This window comes from Salvia splendens, chromosome 15 (genome assembly GCF_004379255.2).
Source record: "Salvia splendens isolate huo1 chromosome 15, SspV2, whole genome shotgun sequence".
In the NCBI taxonomy this organism is placed as follows: Eukaryota; Viridiplantae; Streptophyta; class Magnoliopsida; order Lamiales; family Lamiaceae; genus Salvia; species Salvia splendens.
Genome location: NC_056046.1, coordinates 28,215,693 through 28,239,065, shown reverse-complemented (window position 1 = coordinate 28,239,065; position 23,373 = coordinate 28,215,693). Strand labels below are relative to the sequence as shown.

Genomic DNA, 23,373 nt, shown 5'->3' with positions numbered 1-23,373 from the left:
GAAATATGTTGACTTTTACTAAAATGACTCAACTGGAACATACCAAAATGACTCCACTACTATGGAATGGAGGGAGTATATACGTACTATTATATTACAATCAGGAACTAAATCTTGAAGAATTCTTATCATAGCCTGCAAACAAGAGGATAAAAACAAGAACTTAATTATCATCCATCATCTACACTTATTCATCAAGACAAACAAACCAACATAGAGGTTCAAAGAAACAACCAAATCAGGCATAAAATTCAACAGAAACAGACAGCTACACTGATACATGAATTTAAGACTAATTCCTTACAAATACAAAAAGGAAAAAACTCGAAATCGTATGGCATTACACACCCAACTATTTAAACTGGGAAACAGTGTTAGGAAAGGAATGAAGACCAGAATAATCCAAGAAAAGGAAAAAGAATAAAATCAGTATAAGTTGATACAGAAAATCATACCATGTACACAATATATAAAACTCTATATAAGTGTAGTAGTATCAATGAATATACTGAACACAATTTCTACGATGAAATATCCCTACACTCGACTGTTGACTGGCTCGATGATCACTGACTTCTTGTCGGCACACCTTTGATCTGGGTCAGTTCCTACAGACTTCAATTTCGACCTTTTTCTACTTTTTTCTAAGTCTATTTTGCATATTTCTCACAAATCACGTCAAAATATTAGTATGAGACGGCATCCCAACTAACTACTGGCGAGATGAAGTCAGCGGCCCGCGAGTCCAAAAGAGATTTAGCAACCTGCTGATTCCAGTGTCAGCGATATTCTGAGTTAGTGCGGTCGGTGCAGTTTGCCCTATTTCGTTCCAAGAATTACCTTTTTTAGCCAAGAATGTTGTCGTGTTGAAGAAAATGCACTGGAGTCTATATATAGACCCTATAGTGCACCATTGAAGGGAGCCAGACTTAGATTTGAGAATTGATCCTCCAAGATATTAACCATTCCGTTCCACAATCATTCATTACTTGGAGATTGGAGCAAGACAAGAAAAGAAGATCGAAAGACTTCAAGATCCATCCTTTAGGTTTTTATATTTGCTATTTTTAATGCTTTCACACTTGATAATGGGTATTGTTACCTCGTCTATGGATAACAGTTTATTGAATTCTAGGGATCGGATAGTAACTCTTTATGTTTATTTTATACTCCAAGACTTTTTTTCCTCTGTCCCGCCATAAGCGAGCCACTTCTTTTGGGCACGAGTTATATAAAGTATTAAAGTGGAGAGGGTAAAATATGAGAGATGGAAAAGTAGAGGAGTGAAAAGAATAATGTAGGTGGGAAAATAAAGTAAGAGAGATGATTTTTTTGCTTGAAATGGAACTGGCTCACTTATGGTGGGACATCACAAAAAGTGACTCGCTTATGATGGACCAGATGGAATATTTATTTCGTTCAACTCTGTTCAATAATGCCTCGAGTTGCCTGACACAATTTGTATTATTTGATTGCATGCGGGGGAATCGAAAGATGATCCATGTGTTAGATTAGAATTGACGACACTAAAGTTACTATCCCAAAAATGTAAACTTAAGTGTGAGGGCTTTTAAGGGTCTAACAAATCTGTTGGGAGTTATTTGCTAAGATTGACAACCTTAATGCTAGTAATCAACATTGCTCGGTTAACGACAGTAATTAGGTGAGTCGCTCTAGTAACCCTGCAGTAGTTGTTCGGATATCTGAATTGTGTTTCGAATAAGCTAAAGTAGTGAAATATTATCATTGGAATTCCCTTGTGTCCTCCTCTGTTTTCTCAATCAATCTTATTATTGGTTTCATTTAATTATTTTGTTTACTTGATTAATTGTTTTACTCAGTTTAAAATCAACCAAACCACACGTCTCCAAATAGTATATGAAGTTAAGTACTCCCTACGTCCATAAAAATATGTGCACTTAAAATGACACGAAAATTAATGCATAATTGATAAAGTAAGAGATGTGATGTGAAGGTTGTTAAAGTAGTGTTAGTGGATAGTGTGACCCATATTATTATTAGTATTAAATGAATTGTAATGGTGGTTCATAGTGGTACAAATTGTAAATAAATTGATGTATTGGAGACAACTTTCCTTAAATGAAAATTCTCATATTTTTATGGGACGGACGAAAATGGAAAGTGCACATATTTTTATGGGACGGAGGGGGTATATGGTAGATAGTATGTAAAACTATTTCATGTGTTATATACCATGTGCTTAATTTTAGCTATACTATCTCTGCTTTATATATACTTGCTAATAGTTATAGTGCTAATAAATTGTGGATCAGTAAGACGAAACAAAAGTTTCTCGGCCAATGCAAACAAAGCTTTAATCTTGAAACATGGTATAGGAAAACACTACTATGTATACCCCCCGTCCGCTAATACTTATCACACATACTTTTACTACTTTTGGTAATGGACTTCACATTCCACTAACTCATTCCCCTTAATATATAAAAGTAGGATCCACATTCTACTAAACTTTTCAACCTACTCTCTAATACATTTCTTGAAGCTCGTGCCAGTCAAAGTGTGGCGTTAGATGGCGGACGGATGGAGTATGTTTTTGTCTATATAAAAACTATTCCCTCCGTCCTAGTTAGATGACACATTTTTAGGGTTTAGTTTGTCCCTAAATTCTACACACTTTTCTTTTAGTTTGTCCCAAATGAGAAGATACATTTTTATTTTTGAAAATACTAAAGTAATTTTCTCTCTCCCATTAATACACACCCATTTTTTTTCTTTCCAATTAAAATATTCTCTCTCTTCATTTAATATATACCCACATTTCTATAAACACATTAATACTTGCACTCACATTTTTTCTCTCCCCGTTTAATACTTGCACCCACAGTCTCTCTCAATTAAACACATTAATCAATAACTTCTAAAATCTAGTGTCGGCTAAGAAATGTTTTATTTTAGCTGGGATGGAGGGAGTATATATCAGATTTGATATAAAAAAAATCATGCTTAAGTCAACATGTTAAATTGTTTGTTGTAACAGTTGGATTTTATAAACAAAAAAAAAGACCTATGTACAAGCTCCATACACTTGCTGCATTGTGATGATTTTAATTAATGACTTTGGGAGATCCTTAAGGAACAAACCCCTTTCACTATAAATTTAATACTAATATTTTTGTTGAATTAATGATTTATTTACCGAAAGTTCAGAAAGTTATACTCAGAATATAATACTGCCTTCGAAGAGACGATAATAATGTGTTCTGGGAAACTTCCACCCCTTCTTGTTGTAAATGTGGAGGTACTCCTACTAATGCAGACGTCTTGAATGTGTATTCAAACTAGATTATAGTAGCAATCAAACTAAGTGGTGGATATGTAACCAGGTTTCAGATGTCCTAAGTTTTTAAACTCCCACCTAAATCCTATCGACTTCCATGAGAATGGACGGATGAAACAGATCTTGCTGACATGGACGCTGTCGGACTAGCGATATCGTGGTCCGGGTTATCGAAATTGGCTTGTCCCAGCAACATTTTTATCACGATTTGAGCAACATCAGCAAACCATTCGTCTTCGGGCAGCACACTACAAAATCAACCAAGTTTAGAAACATAATACTACTATTTTTTATGTTAGACAAGATTAGAAGCTGTTGGTGAGTAAACTGTACTGTACCTATATGGATCAATGTTGTTCGCCTTAACTGCTTCAATAGCTCTGGCAATAACGTTCCTCAGATTCCGGGATAAGTAGCGCCCTTGAGACGCAAAAAGTATCACAAACTCCATATCCAAATAGAGCTGCACAAGAATACAAATTCTTTGATGCTCGTGTGTTTGAAGCCCCAGAGGTCCTAGCGGTCTCTGAGCTCCTTCGATCTCGTCCCAAAAGTTTTGATCCTCAGAAAACCATAGGATCACAGTCTCTGTTAGCCTCATCAACAGAATAGTTGCAAACCTCTCTCCCCACAAATACATCAGATGCAACGCTGCCTAGCCTTGTCAGCTTAGCAAACAGTTCCTGACCAAGTGTTTGTAAAAATATTGTCCGAAATTGTTTATGAACTCTACATATGGCATATGCTCACCTGATATATAGGAGATGGAAACCATTCAGGCTCCTCCTTGTTTTCGTCTAGGCTTATGTACATCTCGGCACTCAAATGAACGCCTCCATCTTCGGTGACTATGAGCTCCAGAGCATGCTGGCGGCAGAAGCTATCTCTCAGTTGTTCAACCGAGCGTTGTAGCCTTTTTTTCACCTCCCTTTGCTCGGGAGGGCGGTTTTTCCTGTCAGGGTCCCTCTGTTGTGGGTCATCACCTGTGATGGTGGAACACAACTTGATGGTCGCACGAGGGAGAAGCTCGTCAGCCAGAAACACTGCATTAGCCAGCAAAGCTACCTGTTGAGCTTCAGTTTCTGCCATTCCAACTATTCTTCTTCCACTTCCCTCCAAGTTGTCAGCGTCCATGGAACTAGGCAATGCATTTACGAGCAAGCTGACATACGAGTTGAACGACTGCAGCACGCCTTCCAGAGCTTGCTCGGATAAATGCAAGATCTCAAGAGAGCCAATATCTTCACAAAGCTCCTAAACCAAGATTCAGTTCTACTTCAAACTAGCATCTTAAATATAAAGACAAGAGGAATTTGTGTTATCATCACCTGAATCATTGTATGGAACCTGTGTGCAGTGTTAGAAAGCTTCTGGTGAGATGCAACAATGCTAGCCGAAGCACTTCCCCAAGAACAGCCAGCTATCGGAGAATGACAGAGCGACCAATCTTCAGAAGCAGCAAGTGCAGCTGTACACAGATCGATCTTTTTCAACGTGGTAGTGAGGGCCTGCTCCAAGAAGGGCTTGAAAAAATTCAGAACAGTTGGCCAAAGAGCCAATCCGCGATCCTCTAGCAGCAACGAGTGCCCCAAGCAGATGTGGATGCACTCAGCAACAATCCTTAGACAACCAGACGCTGCTGGAGTCGCCACAGCATTCCTCTTGATAAGCTGTGCAAAAGCCAGTGTCTGATTAACTGCCCAAGTCACAAGCTCAGATGTAAAAGCCGGCTCATCATCAAATATAGTTAAGGAACCATTCGACGCCTGAGCAATAGTGGAGAAAACTAGGTGTGCAAGTGCAGTAGTGTAGGCAGGTCCATATGAAGTGCTAGAAGGCTGTAGGGACTGCACATTTCTGTATTGCCTCCTCAGCTAGAACCTCGCCTTCGTCTAGTATTGCCAGAGCCTCATCGATTCGCCTCTCAGCCAGTAAGACCTCAATCTTCTCCATAAACTGGGACAGCCACTTGTCGTATTTTGGAGGCTCTGTCTCTTCGAACTCTAAATCTGCAGCCTCTCTAGCATGATCAGTTCCATCTGGCAAGGACTCGATCCGAACTCCATCAGCTATCCCGTTGATGATATTTGCTCGCGTAGACAACAGGTTTTTCAAGGAAACAAGCTCCCCTTCAAGATCAGAGATCTCTCTTGATGTCCTGAAAAATATATATAGCAAAAGATAATGAACATCATCAGAAATAGAGGTGAATTTTTGAAATGTTTGGAACGACCAGACGCCTTATAAAAGACACTTTTCCGCATTTCTTCTGCAGAAGCCTTGTTCAACCTATCTAGGTGCATGCACAATTGCCTACTTTCCTGCTCCAGATGCACCAATTCAGTCAGATTTGCAGAATTCACACATTCAATTTGGTCCAAAAATAAAAATTAATTTACGGAATTATACGAAACAAACTAACGATCCTAAAAATGTGGGTTTATAGTATGCGATTGACCTTTTCGGTGGTGCCGCCGCTGTTGCTGTGGAAGTAGGATGGAGGATCAAAATTGTTGGATTTGAAGACTATGAGCTTGTCACTCAGTGTCATCTCCGCGTCGAAATCGATGGATCCTTGCATTGTCGACAACGCCATCACTTACTGTTTCGGTATTTTAAAATCACCTCTATCTGCGATCAAATTCACGAATAAGATCCAAAATATGATAACAGAAAATTAGAGAGAGAGAGGGAAAGACGACGATCGAGACGTACGTGGGATGAATTTCAGTGCGATCAGATTTCGATTAGAAAATTAATAATTCTAATTACTAATTAGTACTACTACTAGGGATGTCAATCGGGCCGGCCCATTGAGTTTCGGGTCAACCCTACTTGGGTTGCGGGTCAATCGGATGTGGGCTAACCGGGTTGCGATTTCTTTGGGGTTGTAAAAGTTTGACCCTAAAACTAAAAGCTCCAGTTTCGGGCTAGCCCAGTGGGTTAATCGGGTTTCTACCAATAAGATTAAGATGCGAACAATCCAATAAATCATGATGAAAATTAATTATATTTATAAAATATAAAATATTTAGTTATGATAAATTTGAGACATATGCTTAAATCCATCATAAATATGATCAAATACTAATATTTGAGATATTTTGTGAAATTTTAATATATGTTTTAGAAATTTAAATATTTTTTTAGTGAGTTTAATTTATTTAACAATTGAAATATTAATAAAAATTCAATATATAATTTGTATATTTAATATAAAAGTGAAAGTTATTTTTTTAGTTATGTATATCATAAAATTAATATAAAAGTGAAAGTTATTTTTTTAGTTATCTATATCATAAAATTAGTCAATGAAGTGTCAAAATAGGAGTAAAAAAATAAAATAATACTCCCTCCGTCCCCGATTAGGAGTCGTTGTTTGACTCGGCACGGGTTTTAAGAAAGTGTTTGAATGGTTGGTCTAGTAAATGGAGGTAGGTAGTGGAATGTGAGACCTTTTTGACTTTTGGTGTAATAAATGTAATTGAATCAATTCAATGTTTAATTTAAATTTAATGTTCAATTTACATTCATGTTTACTGCCAAAAATAATGCAATTAAATTTAATTGTATACTCATTAACTAAATTCAATGTTCAATGCCCAAAAATTGCAAAATTAAAGCTGTGCAATTGAGAGACTAGTTACAAGCTGTTCAATGGCAGCCACACGTTGCATATCAATTCAAAATTGAGAGGGAAGGCAACTTTCATTTAATGGAGGGAATTCTTACAAGTAAGGAGGGAAAAAATACAAGCAAATTCAGTGTTCACCAATTCCTATAAATACATTCATTTCTACACTTCATTTAGTTCCACCAACCAAAACAAAAAAAAAAAAGAAAAGCTATTGGTTTTGTATTAGACCCTCAGAAAATTTTCATCACTGGGCCTGATGGAGAATGAGGTGGTCCGAGTGTTGGTCACTGATCAGGAGCAGCAGGGGCAGTGGCAGGGTGGATGGCATCGGCCTACATTAGCATTGACTAGCCAACAAAAAAACCTCATTGCGCAGTTTCTTCTACAGCGAAGTACCGCTGGAGTGCTGCCAAGAGGTTCTTGTGCAGAGGCTGCCAATGAATTCAACATCCACAAAAGGACAACAGAAAGAATATGGCACATCAGTAAGCAGCAGATAAACAGAGGTGAACCTGTCATGATGGAAGGCAAAGTAAGAAGTTATCAACACAAAGACAAACTCATGTTAGATGAAGACAAGTTTAGAAACATGTCCATGCTTGAGAGATCAACCATAAGGAAGGTTGCTTCTAAGATGGAAGTGAGCAAGACAACAATTGGTAGATTTCTTAAGAGTAATCAATTGAAACCTCATACAAGTGCTATCAAGCCTACACTTACTGAAACCAACAAAATTGCAAGGATGAAATGGTGTCTTTCTCATATTCAACCTACACTCGCTGAAGGTAAACTTCTTTACCATTCAGATAGATACTACCTGTTGCCGGATGAAGATGTGCCATACAGGTCCTGTAAGTCCAAGAGATTCATCACTAAAGTGATGTTCATGGCTGCTGTGTGTAGGCCACTTTGTGGGCCTGATGGAGACATCATATTCGATGGTAAAATAGGGTTATTCCCATTCACAGACCAGATACCAGCCCAAAGAAGTTCAAAGAACAGGCCAAAAGGGACAATGGAGACAAAGCCTATTCAGTCAATTACCAAGGAAGTCATGACAGCTTGTCTCCTAAACCAGGTATGCCACTTTTGATGTCAATAAAGCTATCAGACATCATATTCATGTCATCACATAGTCACATAAACATTTCATTGCCAGATTATACCATCAATCAAAGCAAAATGGCCAGCCAATGCAAGCAAGAAGATTTTCATACAGCAAGATAATGTCAAACCTCACCTTAGAGCAGCTGATCATCACTTTGAGGCACTTGCAAGTACTGATGGATTTGAATTCCATCTAATTAGCCAATCAACAAACTCCCCAGACACAAATGTGTTAGACCTTGGGTATTTCAGGGCAATACAGTCACTACAGGATGACAAGATGGCCACAAGTGTAGATGATTCGCTTAGAAATGTGTTTACCTCATTTGAAGAACTCTCACCACAGACTCTGAATAGAGTATTCATCACTTTGCAAAGCAGTTTGACAACAATATTACAAGTGCATGGGAAGAATGACTACAAGATCCCTCATATGAACAAGAACAGGTTGGAAAGAACAGAGGGGTTGCCTTTACAACTTCAGGTTGAAGAAGGATTGGTGAGACAGAGCTTGGAGTATCTAAAGCTGCCTGAAAACAACACTGGGGACTCATATGACATAGGGCGGCTTAACCATGCTTTAGGGTACTAGACATAAGTTTAGGGACTGGAGTTTACAGTATAAGCACCAACATATGTTGGTGTTTAAGATGTAAACTCTATTTTTTGTGCATAGGCTGCATTTTTTGTTAATGCCATCAGAGAAGTGTCATCACATGGCATCAGCCTCCAAACCCTTCGTAGGGGGTGGCTTACTAAGCTAAATAGGCTGCATTTTGTATAAACATCATCACTGTACACACTACTAACTAATCAGTGAATATTTTTGGTATTATCACTTCAAATCAGCCTCCAAACCCTTCATAGGGGGTGGCTAATTTGTCATTTCCCTCAGAAAAGCTCCATCACAGGGCATAAGGCCATCAACACAAGGCCTAGGAGCAACACATTACACTTACAACAACCTCCAAACCTAACACAGGGGTGGATGGGTTAAGTATGCAGAAAAGCTTCATCACAGGGCATATGGACAACAACACAAGGCCTAGGAGCAACAGAAGAAACTAACACAGCCTCCAAACCTGACACAGAGGTGGCTAAGCTTCCCCTCAGAAAAGCTTCATCACAGGGTATATAAACAACATCAGAATGCACATACACAGTCATCAACAATTCCCCCTGCCTCAATATCACATACTCAAGGACCAATATCATATACACAGTCAGGAACAATTCCCACGGCCTCAATATCACATACTCAGGGACCAATATCACATAAACAGTCAGGAACAATTCCCACAGCCTCAATATCACATACTCAGGGACCAATATCACATAAACAGTCAGGAACAATTCCCACAGCCTCAATATCACATACACATTCACCAATATCGCATAAACAATCAGGAGCAATTCCCACAGCCTCAAACATGGAGCAATGCACATAAACATGGAGTAATGCATATAAACATGGAGTACATCAGAAATAGGCTACATTTTCCTAATGTCAAAAGCCTCCAAACCCTAAAAAGGGGTGGCTCTGAATTAGAAAGAAACTCACAAATCATAAGATATCCTTCATGCAAGGAAACATGATTAATAGCATAGCTTTTTCATTGTCGGTGTACTCTCTGTTTGGCTCCACCGCCGGCTGCATTGCTCCATGTATGCCTTCCCCGATGTCATCCAAACCAATGGAAGATGCTTCGCTTTCCCCCAAATTAACATAGCCTGAAGGCGGCTTGAAGTCCGGCCAATCAAAGGGGGCAAAAGGAGGCTGAGTTTCAGATCCGGCGAAACCCTTAGCCGGATCTTCGGTTTCAGATCCGTCGATTAATGGGGACGGAGATTCACTGTCAGGAACGTAGAAGCCCTCGGACGGAGGCTGAGTTTCAGATCCATCGGTTTCAGATCCGTCCATAGCGTCCGACGAATCTTCAGTTTCAGATCCGTCAAACACCAAATCGGGAGGTGTCGGCCCTTCACAACCGTCGTCGCCTACGAACGGTGGAACACCGTGAACCACGGACCGACGACCTATTGCGTCGTCATCAACCCAGTCCGGCGGTGTTTCAGGGATGACGGTGTCCATCGTTTCGGAGGGAGGCGGAGGGAGACTGGGTGAGGCAGAGAGGGAGAGGAGTAATGAGAGAGATGTTGTCGGGAGTGAGAGAGCGAGAGTCTGGAGTGAGAGAGTTGAATCGAGAGTGAGAGTTGACTAGGGTTTGCATTTTCTTTTTTTAAGTGTAAATAATGGCATTTTTTATAAATTTACCGGGCTATTCGGGCCAGCCCACAGGTTACAGGCTACACTTACATCCCTAACTACTACTATGCAAATTAATTCTACATAGTTGCTCTCTCCAATCACTTTTCAATAAAGATTCTCACTGTTAATTTATTGCTTCTAATTTTTCCAACCATAATTGTTTAGATGAAAAAGTTAAACTACGATTTTGTTCTTCTGTAATCAATAATTTGATTTTAAATTTTATTTTACAAACATCAAATCTGAAAAAAATTATACTTAAATATTTATGCTTTCTTTTTTAAAATGTGTGTGAACATCAATAATTATGGCTGATTATTCAGCTGTAACATAGTCAAATAATTAACTAACTGATAAAATATGCCTACTTACAAATTCGTAATTGAATCGATATGTCAATTGGTGAACCGAGTGACTGATCTACTTTTAAATCATGTGTTTATTGGGAATCTAATTATTGGATTATAATATGTTCATCCACACGGTCACTTCGTCTTTGACATTGGACAGAACTAGAAATCAAAAGAAGCCGGTGCTAAAATTTTAAAATATTACTAATATTTAATTATAAAATAATAATATATTATTATATTTAAATTTAAAAAATAACAATATTAAAATATTTAATTTTAAATAAAATATTTAATTTTAAATAAAATATTTATAATTTTTATCAGATGGTTGATAATTGTTCCGATCGGCCATCAAATCGAAGAGCAAATACATGAAACAATTATTAATAGGAGCTCCATGATATATATTTTCAAATGGATACAACAATTATTCATCTTGACTTTGTACATCGTAACAATAACATTAACTTTTTAATATATATACTACAATATGATAAAATTAAAAAATATACATCGTGACTTTGTACTCAGTAATATATTGGTTTACTAAAGTGATAATGTTGGAAGGAACGATCTCGAAGAATTAATAGGCTGATTTCATGCAATCACAATAAGTATGAAGATTTTTAATTGATTTAATTGATTTTTACCTTCTATAGAAGATTATGTTTAAAGGAATGAACTTACCTTAAGTTGTATTCTTGAGCCTATAAAGAGGCATGTAAATTGTGTATCGTTGGAATATGAATGAGAGAAATAATATTCCCCAAAACCTATTTTATCATGGCTTGAGAGCAGGAGTTAAACTAGGGCTCAGATTTTTCGTTCATCACTGCCCACTCCATACCAATCTCGGCCAAATCACAAAAAAATCAGTGAGCAAACCAATTCAAATCAATACTCAAAATGTCAGACGATAAGAAACCAACAGAACCAGAATCATCAAGCAGTAAAATACGAGCGAGTAAGAACGTAACTGTTGCGTTCAAACTCAATGGAGGGAATTACCCACTATGGTCGCGGCTAATGAAGGTTGCAATAGGGAGCAGGGGAGGCTACTCCCACATAACCGGAAAACCGGCTCCACCACTGCCGGGAAGCAAGGATTATGACGATTGGGAAGAAACGGATCTAATCATCTTCTCATGGATTGTGGATAATATCGAAAATGATATTATTGCATATTTCGCCCACTATCAATCGGCCAAGGCTATATGGGATAGCCTAGCCACCACGTACGAGAGCGAGGTTGGTCTCTACCTCGTATATGACCTGGAAGACCAAGCAAACACAATTAAACAAGGGAATATGGATCTGGAGACGTACTACCTCATAATCCACGGAATGTGGATCAATATCGACCGGTGTCAGAAACAACCGGTCGATTGCTGCGAAAAGGGAATAAATCAGTTCAGGGTCTACACCAACACCAAACGACTGCTCCGATTTCTGGCGGGGCTAAATGAAGAACACGAAGGAGTCCGGCGAGACATCCTCGAGGAAGTATCGTCTCCCCCGCTGGAAATCGCCTATGGGTGGGTTAAAAAGAAGGTGGTCCGACGGCGACTAGGGCCACCAGAATCCCCAAAAGCCAACACCCACAATCACGACGGAGGAGACTCACAAAGAATTGGGCACGGACTGGCGGTGCAGGGACAACGACAAGGCTATCGGAGTAGAACCCCGCGCCAAACCACCACCGCTTACCGCTCGAGGAACAAACCGGTGGACAAGTCGAAGCTTTGGTGCTCCCACTGTGGGATGTAAAAGCACACACGAGAAACGTGCTTTCAATTGAACGGATATCCCGAATGGTGGGAGGAAAGGCAAACGGCGAAGGCCAAGATGGCGACCGGGATCTCAGTCGGGAGTGAGATGGCGAAAATGGCGATCGGAAATCGGAACATGATAACCGGTCGAGGAAAATAGAAAGAAGAACCGGAAGCTCCCAGCGGAGGCGGGAACGGAGTTGGAGTGATCGGCGCCGGCAATTTTGCCGGAAAAATCGGGAACCGAAATGGAAAAAGTGGCGCAAGTCAAGGAGGTAAAGGGTTAGGGGATGAAAACCCTAACCCTAATTTTCCTTATATACCGCTGAGTTTTTCGTATTTGCAAAATGGACCCCAGATTCTATGAAATTAAGTTACAGACCCCGGATATTGCATGACAGCCATCCCACTTATGATAAATTGCATGATGAACCCCGGATTATGAATTATTGTGAAAAACCCCCTGATTTTCTGAAAATTGAGCAATTTAGCCCTTCCCCCTTAGAAATCAATTTGAGCCATTGGACCATATTTCCGCTGCATTTACCGTAAAAAGGGATAATGGGGGAAATAAAAGGAGTTGGATATTTGATTGTGGAGCCGCCGACACTATGACTCCCAATAAAGATGATTTTGTTAGTTTTAGTAATATTACTAAGACTTATATACAAACCGCGAGTGGGGAATTGATTATCGTGGCTGGGGCGAGCACTATTGAAATATCCTCAACCTTGAGATTATCGAATTGTCTTTATGTTCCTACTCTGTCCCAGAGATTAATGTCTATAAGCCATGTAACAAAAAAAGTTAAATTGCACCTTGTTGATGCATCCCGACTTCTGTATTTTGCAGGATATTCGGACGAGGAAGATACTTGGGCGTGGCACTGAGAGCCAAGGACTCTACTATGTGGACGAGATAGCTCAACAAGGCAGTGTGATGCTGGCTCACGGGTCCACAAAACGAGAGATTTGGTTTTGGCACCAACGGCTGGGACACCCTTCCCCTAGTTATTTTAGATTACTTTTTCCTAAACTCTCTATTCCAAAAGACTTTTCTTGTGAGACTTGTGTTTTGGCCAAGAGCCACAGACAATCATTTAAATCTACAAATACTCGTATGAATTCTGTTTTTTCCCTTGTCCATGCTGATGTTTGGGGACATGCACCTATTATTGGAGGGAATGGTTTGCGATATTTTGTGATTTTTGTAGATGATTGCACTAGGATGACATGGATATACTTTTTAAAACACAATTCCGAGGTGATTGACAAATTTATCCTTTTCTTTAACCTTATCCAAACTCAATTTCAGACCACAATAAAAACCCTTCGATCTGACAATGGGAGGGAATTTGTAAACAAAAGAATGACAGACTTCTTTACCGAAAAGGCCAAATCCATCAAACCTCATGCCCTTACACACCAGAACAAAATGGGGTAGCAGAAAGGAAAAATAGAATTATCCTCGAAATCACCCGAGCCTTTATGCTTGAATCTAGAGTTCCTACTCACTTCTGGCCAGAAGCTGTTGCTACCTCTATTTACCTCATAAACCGACTTCCCACTAAAATCCTAAACAAAAAAACCCCTCTCGATACCCTCTCCAAACTCACCAAAATACCCGAACACCTTAACCTCCCATCCAAAGTTTTTAGATGTACCGTTTATGTCCATATCCCAAAACATGAAAGAACGAAGTTGTCACCCTGTGCGACCAAGTGTGTCTTTGTGGGGTACGGGATTAACCAAAAGGGGTATATATGCTTTGACTCAACTACAAAATGGGTAGTAACCACAATGAATTGCAATTTTTTGGAAACAGAGTTCTATTACCACACCCACCTTAGTAGTCAGGGGGAGAGTGAGTCACGCAACACAGTAGACTACCTAAGTTGGTTTGTGCCTGGGTCAAATCTTTCCAACGAGGACTCAACAGAAACCTTCTCACCAGTTGCCAAGATCAATACAATGAGAGTGTTATTTTCGATAGCAGCTAATCGTGATTGGCCCCTACATCAGTTCGACGTGACCAATGCCTTTCTACATTGAGAACTATCCAAACCCGTCTATATGGTTCCCCCACCTGGTTTTTCCAGAGACTTCCAGAAAGGAGATGTCTGCAAGCTCAAAAAGACGTTATATGGCCTCAAACAATCCCCTAGAGCCTGGTTTGGGAGGTTTACTGAAGTAATGAAGAAGTATGACTACCACCAAAGCAACTCAGATCACACCTTGTTCCTAAAGAAGAGGAATGGTAAGATTACATGCCTCATTATTTATGTTGATGATATGATTATCACTGGTGATGATGAAGAAGAAATAGGCCAGCTAAAGAAGAACCTATCCAAGGAATTTGAGATGAAGGATCTTGGTCACTTGAAGTACTTCTTAGGAATAGAAGTGCTTAGATCAAAACAGGGGATCTTTATCAACCAGAGGAAATACGTGCTTGATATCCTAGCAGAAACAAGGATGATAGACTGCAAGCCAGCAGACACTCCAATGGTCCAAAATCATGGACTACAGATTCGGGAATGAGCCAAATTTGCTGACCGAGGGAGGTATCAACGATTGGTCGGGAAACTCATCTATTTATCCCACACCAGGCCAGATCTTGCTTATACCGTTGGAATTGTGAGTCAGTTTATGCATGCACCACAAGAAGAACACTGGGAGGCAGTATTGAGAATAGTGCGGTACTTGAATGGTACACCGGGGCATGGAGTATTGTTCAAGAAACACGGGCATTTAGAAATACATGGTTACACAGATGCAGATTGGGCAGGGAATCCAAATGACAGGAAGTCAACCGCGGGGTACTTTACCTTTGTAGGAGGTAACTTGGTGACATGGATGAGTAAAAAGCAAAAGGTGGTGGCCTTATCGAGTGCCGAGGCAGAATTTTGAGGGATTAAGAGTGGATTGACTGAAGTACTGTGGCTTAGGAAACTCATGACCGAACTTGACCTCAAATCCACCCAACCGTGTCGACTGTTATGTGATAACAAGGCTGCCATTAGCATCTCGGAGAATCCAGTTCAACATGACCGAACCAAGCACGTAGAGGTAGATCGACACATCATAAAGGATACAATTGATGCAAAGGTGGTGGAGCTACCCTATGTCAAGTCAGAAGATCAACTGGCGGACATCTTAACAAAGACAGTGAGTTCACATTCCTTTCGAGGTGTATTGGGCAAGTTAAGAATTGGTGATCCCATTACTTAACTTGAGGGGGAGTGTTGGAAGGAAAGATCTCGAAGAATCAATAGGCTGATTTCCTGCAATCACAATAAGTAGGAAGATTAATAATTGATTTAATTGATTTTTACCTTGTATAGAAGATTAGGTTTAGAGGAATGAACTTACCTTAAGTTGTATTCTTGAGCCTATAAAGAGGCATGTAAATGTGTATCGTTGGAATATGAATGAGAGAAATAATATTCCCCAAAACCTATTTTATCATATAGTAATTGAATTCTTCAACTTTTCATTGAATTTTACATCGAAGTACTTAACATATAAGAAATAAAGAATCAATTTAGATTGAAATGTTTATAGTTTACAAAAATAGCTTATTTATTAATTTATAATGCTAATACTATACACTTCAAAATGCTATCAAATTTATTTTATAAGATAATAAAAATGATTATATCTTAGTATTTCTTATCAATAGCACTGAAATATAAATTTATGACCACTCCACTACATAATCTAGTGATTCTATACATTACACGACTCTTTTATTTATTTTATTGTAAATATGTCAGTCACATCATATACAATATATTGGTGTCTCCTTCCTCAAAATACATCGTCTCGCATTATTGCATTTTCCTCAAATTTCAGATTTAGTTTAAGCAAAAAGGAAATGGAGTGCAGGGCTATTCAGGGCGGGGCGCCTGGGACGGAGACCAGGCGGAGGACTACCGTGGCAGGAGGGTAATCTGGTCTGGCGGTAGCCAAGCCCCCGCTGGAGCGGTGGCTTGACCCCGTGTATTTCCGTCCCTGTTGACATATAATGTATAACTCATAACGATATAAGTTTATATTCACTCTATCACTTACTTTACTCTTTCTTACCTTTTTTTACCTTTTTCCTCTATCCTACTATATTTTACTCACTCCGTCCCCAATGAATATGCACTTTAGGTTCGGCACGGGTTTTAATATAAAATTGATAAAATAAAAGAGAGGTAGAGAAAAAAGTAATTAAAGTATTATTAGTGGAGAATGGATCTCATGAGACCTCATTAGAGAAAAGGAATTCAAAATAAGAAAATGCATATTCTTGTGGGACATAGAGAGTATTACTCATTGAATACAATTTATTAATTTCCATGTCCAAAAGAAGTGACCCAATTTAGTTGGGACGAAAGGAGTGAGTTTTTTTGTAGTCGATTAAGTGTCCACAGTTGACTTAGCACGGGTTTTAAAAAATGTAATGGATAGAAAAAGTTATTGAAATATGAGTCCTACTTTTATATTTAAATTTTAAAATAAAATGTAAGTAGAAGAGTTAATGGAATATGGTCCTACTTTTATATTTTAATTTTAAAATAAAATGTAAGTTAAAGAGTTAATGGAATATGGGTCTATTAGCAAAAACAATAAAAAGATAAATGGGACACTTTATATGAGAAATTCGATTCTGAAATGGGAAATCTGTGTGCTTATATGAGTGTTGTTATTAGATAGCTTCTCCGTCTTTCCTCCACGTCAGATGAGTGCATTTGATTCGAATAATGAGCATTGTAAACTAATAAGGTAGAATTATTTTGGTTGAACTTGAAGTGAATCAAATCAGTATACTAGTTGGAAACATGAAAATGACAACAGCATTAACTTGTTCTTTGAATGAAAAGTCCATAATAGATGACTAATTAAATCAGGTCTGGCATGAAATAATTAGAGCATCCACAACGGTGGCAACACACCGTCCATCCGTCCTTGCCGCTGGCAAGGACACACTTGTCCACCGCTGCGCTCTTGCAAGGACGCGCTCTTAGCTAAAAGCACGTCCGTGCCAGCGAGCAGGGCGACGTGGGACGTTTCTATTGGCCGTTGGCATTTTTTTTAAAATCGAAAATAATACCAAAAATAAAATAAAAAAATTTTCGGATTGCTAAAAATATACAGATTTTATTATAATTTTTTTGAAGTTTTTTTTAAAAATTTAATCCCAAAATCATCTATAAATACACATTCATCATCCATTTGGGCGAAATTCGGCCACGAGTACCGGGTTTTTTTAATTTTATGAATTTAATTATGTAATTTTTAATATTTAGGATTTAAATTATGTAATTTTTAATTTTTAAGACTTTAACTATGTAATTTTTAATTTTTAGTATTTTAATTATGTAATTTTTAATTTTTTTATAATTTGTAATATTATTTCGGTTATTTTTAATGAGTTTTAATTTTGTGGAAATGTTTTTATTTAAATTGAATAATGGAATGGTGGGGCCCTTGTGCTCGTCCTTGCGGAAGAGCACGGATGTGGGTGTTGTGCTCTTGCCTAAGAGCAGGCTATAAAGGTGGGGCCGGGCCCACAACCGTGCTCATTGGCAAGAGCACGGTTGTGGATGCTCTTAGTCCAATAATGCAAGCTCTTTTATCTTTTTCTTGAGTTGTGATAATGAAAGTTGACCACTTCCCCACAGTCAAAGAAATTTGTTAATCTACTGATACTACTTGTTTCTTTGATTATTTATCAACCAAATCTAAAAGAACTTACTTAGAGATAATTAAGATCCAATCTTGGAATTCCCAATAGCAGTTTCTACCACATGCTCATAAAAATGGCTTCACCATAAATATTTAATTTTGAATGAAAAGAAAAGTCTACCAGAGATTACTAGTTCAAAGTGGTTGGTCTGGTGTGGAGTTGAATGCTTCTTTTTTCCATCCCCATATTTATTTTAGAGAAGTGAGAAGAGATAACTTGATTACTTCCAACTCAAACAAATTGCTTCACTTCATCCATGGCAATAAAACTCTTAGGAGCAGGTCAGAGTCCATTTGTGAACAGGGTTGTCATGGCGCACGAGATGAAATCCGTCGACTATGAGTTAGTCGAAATGAACCGCCACGAAAAACCTGAGCTCCTTCTCAAAAGCAATCCTATTCACAAGAAAATCCCTGTGCTCATTCATGGTGATAGCTCAATCTGTGAGTCTCTCATCATTATTCAATATATTGATGATGCATGGACTCATGCCCCTTCCGTCCTTCCTACCGATCCCTATGACCGTGCCATGGCTCGATTCTGGGCTACTTTTGTTGATGACAAGGTACAGTTTTCCTCTTCCTTTCTTCAGCTTCACACACAAAGATAAGAGTTAAAAAAATGAAATAGTTGAAATGGTTTGGTTAGTTGGTTCCGTTGCTCGGACAAATTTGGGGGGGCCAAGGAGAGGAGGCGAACGCGTTGGCTTTTGAAAAAGCAATTGAAGCATTTGTGTTGTTGGAGGAGGCATTCATCAGCTGCTGCAAAGGCAAAGCTTTCTTTGGTGGAGATGATGTTGGTTACCTTGATATTGCACTAGGGAGTTTTATTGGATGATGATGAATGGTACTACTAAAATCCTCGACAAAGCCAAAACTCCTCGTCTGTCCGGATGGGCCGAGAGGCTTTACTCTGACAGCCTTGTTAAGGATGTTATGCTGGATCCTCATGAACTTCTAGAAGCTCACAGGAAGATTCAGGCCATGTCAAAAGCTGCTTCTCATTGAAAATATTCTTCTCTTTTTCTGTTTTTGTGTTTTACTATCAATGTTGTTATTGGAAAGATTATCTTATCTTTCTTTCTTATCAGATTATCTTGTTTCTGGTGAATTTGTTCATAACAATGAGGCTTTTAAGGCTAAGATAGCTCACTTATGAATATTTTATATATACAATTTGCAGCTTACATGAATAAAGTGAGAAACTAATTTTCTAATTTCAACAGTTCATCTGTATTTATTGGTAAGCATATAGGGCTGCTGAAATGTTAGCCAAACTTACTAGTGGCTAGACTTGAGATTATGCTAATCAATGATCTAGAAGAATATAATTCATTTGCAGGTTAATCTACTAGCAATATTCTACAAAAAGGGGATACCTAACTTGCATATCTCTTATGCTACAATTTACATTATATATACATGTTATCATTTAGACAATCAAGGCACAATATTTTCAAAGTTCAAACTTGGTGGTTCTTGATCAGTGATGAGCAGAGAAACAAGTGGAGTTGAGCTGCTTGGAGCATGGGCAAGCCCATACTCAATCAGAGTGCAGATAGCTCTAAATCTCAAGTCGATACCTTATGAATTTACCGAAGAGAAATTCTATACGACCAACAAAAGCGCACGCCTCCTTGAGGCCAACCCGATCCACAAGAAAATCCCAGTTCTGATCCATGATGGAAAGCCTATATCCGAGTCCCTCATCATTCTTCAATACATTGATGAAGCATGGCCTTCCAATGGCCCATCCATCCTTCCCTCCGACCCCTATGATCGCGCCATGGCATGCTTTTGGGCAGCATATGTTGATGATAAGGTCTAGTTTTATTTGCTCAAGTAATATAAAGATATAAAATATATATTTCCTTTGACAACATGGCTTGGTTTTGCAGTGGTTTCCGGCATTCAAGGAGACGAGGATAGAGAGGCGCGATCATTGAGAGGATACATGAAGGAGCAGTATTGTTGGAGGAGAGCTTTGTGAAATGCAGCAGATTGAAGGTGGAGACAGCCTTGGTTACATTGATATTGTGTTGGGAAGCTACTTGGGATTTATTAAATTAACAGAATCTGCAACTGGTCTTAAGATTTTTGAGGAAATGAGGACTCCTGGATTAGCAAGATGGGTTCAGAGGCTCTCTCTCTTTACATGAAGAAGCTAAGGATGTTTTGCCAGATGCTCAAAAGCTTTTTGAGTTTTACATGAGAGTCTCAGAAGATTGAATAAATAAGTTTTTGTTTACCATAAAGTTAATCAACAAATAGTGTAGATCATAAACATGGTATTGGGTAATATGCATCCTGCATGGTTGGTAGCTTAATTAATCCATTAATGTTATAAATTTAATCAAGTTGGGCTCAATTCAAATAATTAAACTTTTTAGGAGATTTAGTCCCAATCATCAATGTGATCCCCAATCTATTCCATCACCTTACCCATATAAATAATGAGATAATTTGTGTGTAAATATTTAAAGTGTCGCCAAATTTTGATTTTGCGTACCAACTTTAAAATCTACTTATAAATTATTAAACTATTGATTTATTCTAATTTTGCGACACTAATATAACTTGATGACTTATTTACGTGGTACTATCGAACGTCAATAAAAATAATGTCACGTTTTAGGCAATGAAACAATATTACAAAACAGAAATTTTCATTTGTTTAACTATAATTTATATTAAGTTATATTAGAGCCAAAGTTTTGTTTGGTTATAAAATCAAAATAAATTAATAATTTGATCATTTATATGTGGATTTTAAAGTTGATATGCAAAACCAGAATCAAACGAAAATTTAGAAACTTAGAACTACCCTAAATAATGATTTAGCAATGAATATTATGAGCGCCGGAAATCCAACACAACACATATATTCACGCCTATTTGTTTGTGCTCTCTTGATTTTTGTCTTCTGAATTTCCACCCTAAATATTAGCTTGTAGTTGTAATTTATTGCACACACAATATTCAATCTACATTAAGGGATAGGTTAAAAGATTAGAATTTCTAATTGTTGTGGTGGAGTAAAGAAAATTATAAGATATCTAGCACACGGGAAAATTATGCAAACAACTTTAAACTCTAAGATCATGCTTAAAGATTGAAATTTACAACATGTTATTGTTCCTGTATGTATTTTAGATAGATTTAACTATATGAAATCTTGAAATAATTTTATATATAATCTTATGGATTCCTCCCAGTGAAATTCAGCATTGAATTCCAAAAAAAAAGAAAAGAATGTTGGAATCTTGTTATAAGATGTCCGGTCAATGAAGTTAACCAATAATAAATGTGACGAGACATTTAATTTTGGAGAATTAAATGATATAGCGTCGATCTACGTTCCGCGTAGATGACCGTAGTATATTCACTTTTCTTAATTCCGATTCCCGGTGAGTAAGAAATAGTGGATTAAAGTTGGTCACATTGTAGCTTTTGATAAAGCTAAGAGTTGAAAGTGTAGGGAGTAATTAACTAGTGTTAATTATCCCACATAGGAGATGAGACACATCTTTAAATGTATATTTATTAAGTGACTTATCACACTTAGTAATTAACGTGGACTAAGATGGGTGAAAGAGCCCACACGCGCGCACACGTGAGCCGAGCCGTGCCCGTGCCCTTGCCCTTGCCCTTGCCCTTGCCCTTGCCCTTGCCCTTGCCCTTTGGGCTTGGTTCTTGGGCTTGTCCCTGGATCCAGACTTAATGTTTTGGACCACCTAAGTTTTGGGCGGCAGCCTGATCAACTTGACATGCTGCGCCTTAATCAGCAGTTTGATCAACTCGGCCTGCTGCGCCTTGAGCGATGGCTTCAGTAGCCTGATCAACTCGACCTGCTGTGCCTTGAGCGATGGCTTGATCAGCGTCTTGATCAAGTCGAAGTCCACATGTGACGGTTGAACTAGGGCGTGTACAGCGTCTAGATTCAAAGTCGACCACTCCAGCTTTCAAACTCGTAACGGCCGGCGGTTACAGCCCCGCCATAATGAGCCATGATAACAGCCATCAAGGCTGAGTTGACCCCTGTAGTGGACCAAGCCTATAAATAGGCTAGTCATTCCTAGCATTAGGAATAGAGCACAATCAGAACAACATACTCACAAGCATAATACTCTCTCCATAGTCTTTCTTTCCGAAGCTCTGCCATCTCCTCCATCCAGTTCGCCGGAGCTCTGTTGATTGCGGTGCTGCTTCACCAGAGAGGTAGCCATTTTATCTTTGGGGACGACACGCCAAACCGAGAGCACTACCGGGGCGTATCTCGTTTTGCGGAAAGAGGACTCCTCGACTCGGCTAAACGCTTTTACGGTTTTACAATATCGATTTCATTGTAATTTTCAGTTTTAGTTCTTCCTTTCTTCTTGGGTTGTATTACGCCCGATATTGTTTATCTCTTGTAATTCCAGCATTATCCCCAACAATCGGAAGACGAGATATACTTGCCGTAGAAGGTTTCGGACCTAAACTGAACTAAAATTTCGAAACTTTAAATACCTTTGCTTGGAGATGTCGACCAACGCCAACACCGTCGCTGCCACCACCGCCGCCGCATCTCCATCCACCATGTCGACCACTGCACCGGTCAACACATCGTCGATTCCGACGGTGATGCCCACTCCTGGGCGCTATCCATCTTCATCAACAACCCCTTGGGAGTTTGTTAACCCCCTTGTTCCACTTTTATCGGTTCCTTCGGATCCTTTAATGGATCAAGTGTTGGGTCTCATACGATTGCTGGGGCCTTAGGGTCTCACGCGGGTGCTAGTTCCTTCGGGGCTGGTACGACCATGGCGGGCTCCATGCCCAACATGAATGGTGGGGGCTCTATGCCTAACCACGTTGTTGGCTCCTTCGGGGGCAACGGAATTGGTTCCTTCCATGCACCAAGTACGGCACCTTTGGCACCAAGAGTGATGCCACCTGCCGAGAAGCCACCAAAGTTTGGAGGATCTGACTTCAAAAGGTGGTACCAAAAGATGTTGTTCTACTTGACAACATTGGGCGTCGCCAACTTCCTCTCGGAAAACGAGCCGCCCGCGCTAAGCGATCAAGAGACTAGGCTTGAGGTCATGACAGACTATGAAGCTTGGAGAAAAGGAGATTACATTTGTAAAAATTTCATTCTAAGTGCTTTAGATGATAGTTTGTACAATGTATACTCCGTTGTAA

The 23,373-nt window shown here is 39.0% G+C and overlaps 2 protein-coding genes and 3 pseudogenes across 3 annotated transcripts; 3 read left to right on the top strand and 2 right to left on the bottom strand.

Moving 5' to 3' along the window:
* Positions 1–3,146: 3,146 nt before the first annotated feature.
* On the bottom strand, positions 3,147–5,272 carry LOC121766962 (annotated as a pseudogene).
* Positions 5,193–6,031, bottom strand: LOC121769508 (exocyst complex component EXO84A-like). 2 transcript variants are annotated; one of them, XM_042166337.1, is made up of 3 exons: positions 5,778–6,031; positions 5,560–5,640; positions 5,193–5,477 (listed from the first exon to the last, which is right to left on the bottom strand). In XM_042166337.1, exons 1-3 carry the CDS (start codon positions 5,913–5,915, stop codon positions 5,457–5,459), a joined length of 240 nt encoding a protein of 79 aa, XP_042022271.1. In that variant the 5' UTR covers positions 5,916–6,031; the 3' UTR covers positions 5,193–5,456. The 2 variants fall into 2 exon arrangements, with proteins under 2 accessions (XP_042022271.1, XP_042022269.1); XM_042166335.1 differs by having other exon boundaries at positions 5,193–5,640.
* Positions 6,032–7,212: 1,181 nt separating this feature from the next.
* LOC121766961 lies at positions 7,213–8,655 on the top strand. The gene is made up of 2 exons (XM_042163188.1): positions 7,213–8,034; positions 8,116–8,655. The coding sequence occupies exons 1-2, from the start codon at positions 7,213–7,215 to the stop codon at positions 8,653–8,655; spliced, it is 1,362 nt and encodes a 453-aa protein (XP_042019122.1).
* A 9,572-nt stretch (positions 8,656–18,227) lies between these two features.
* LOC121767672 lies at positions 18,228–19,358 on the top strand (annotated as a pseudogene).
* Positions 19,359–19,480: 122 nt separating this feature from the next.
* LOC121767673 lies at positions 19,481–20,494 on the top strand (annotated as a pseudogene).
* The last annotated feature ends 2,879 nt before the right edge of the window (positions 20,495–23,373 follow it).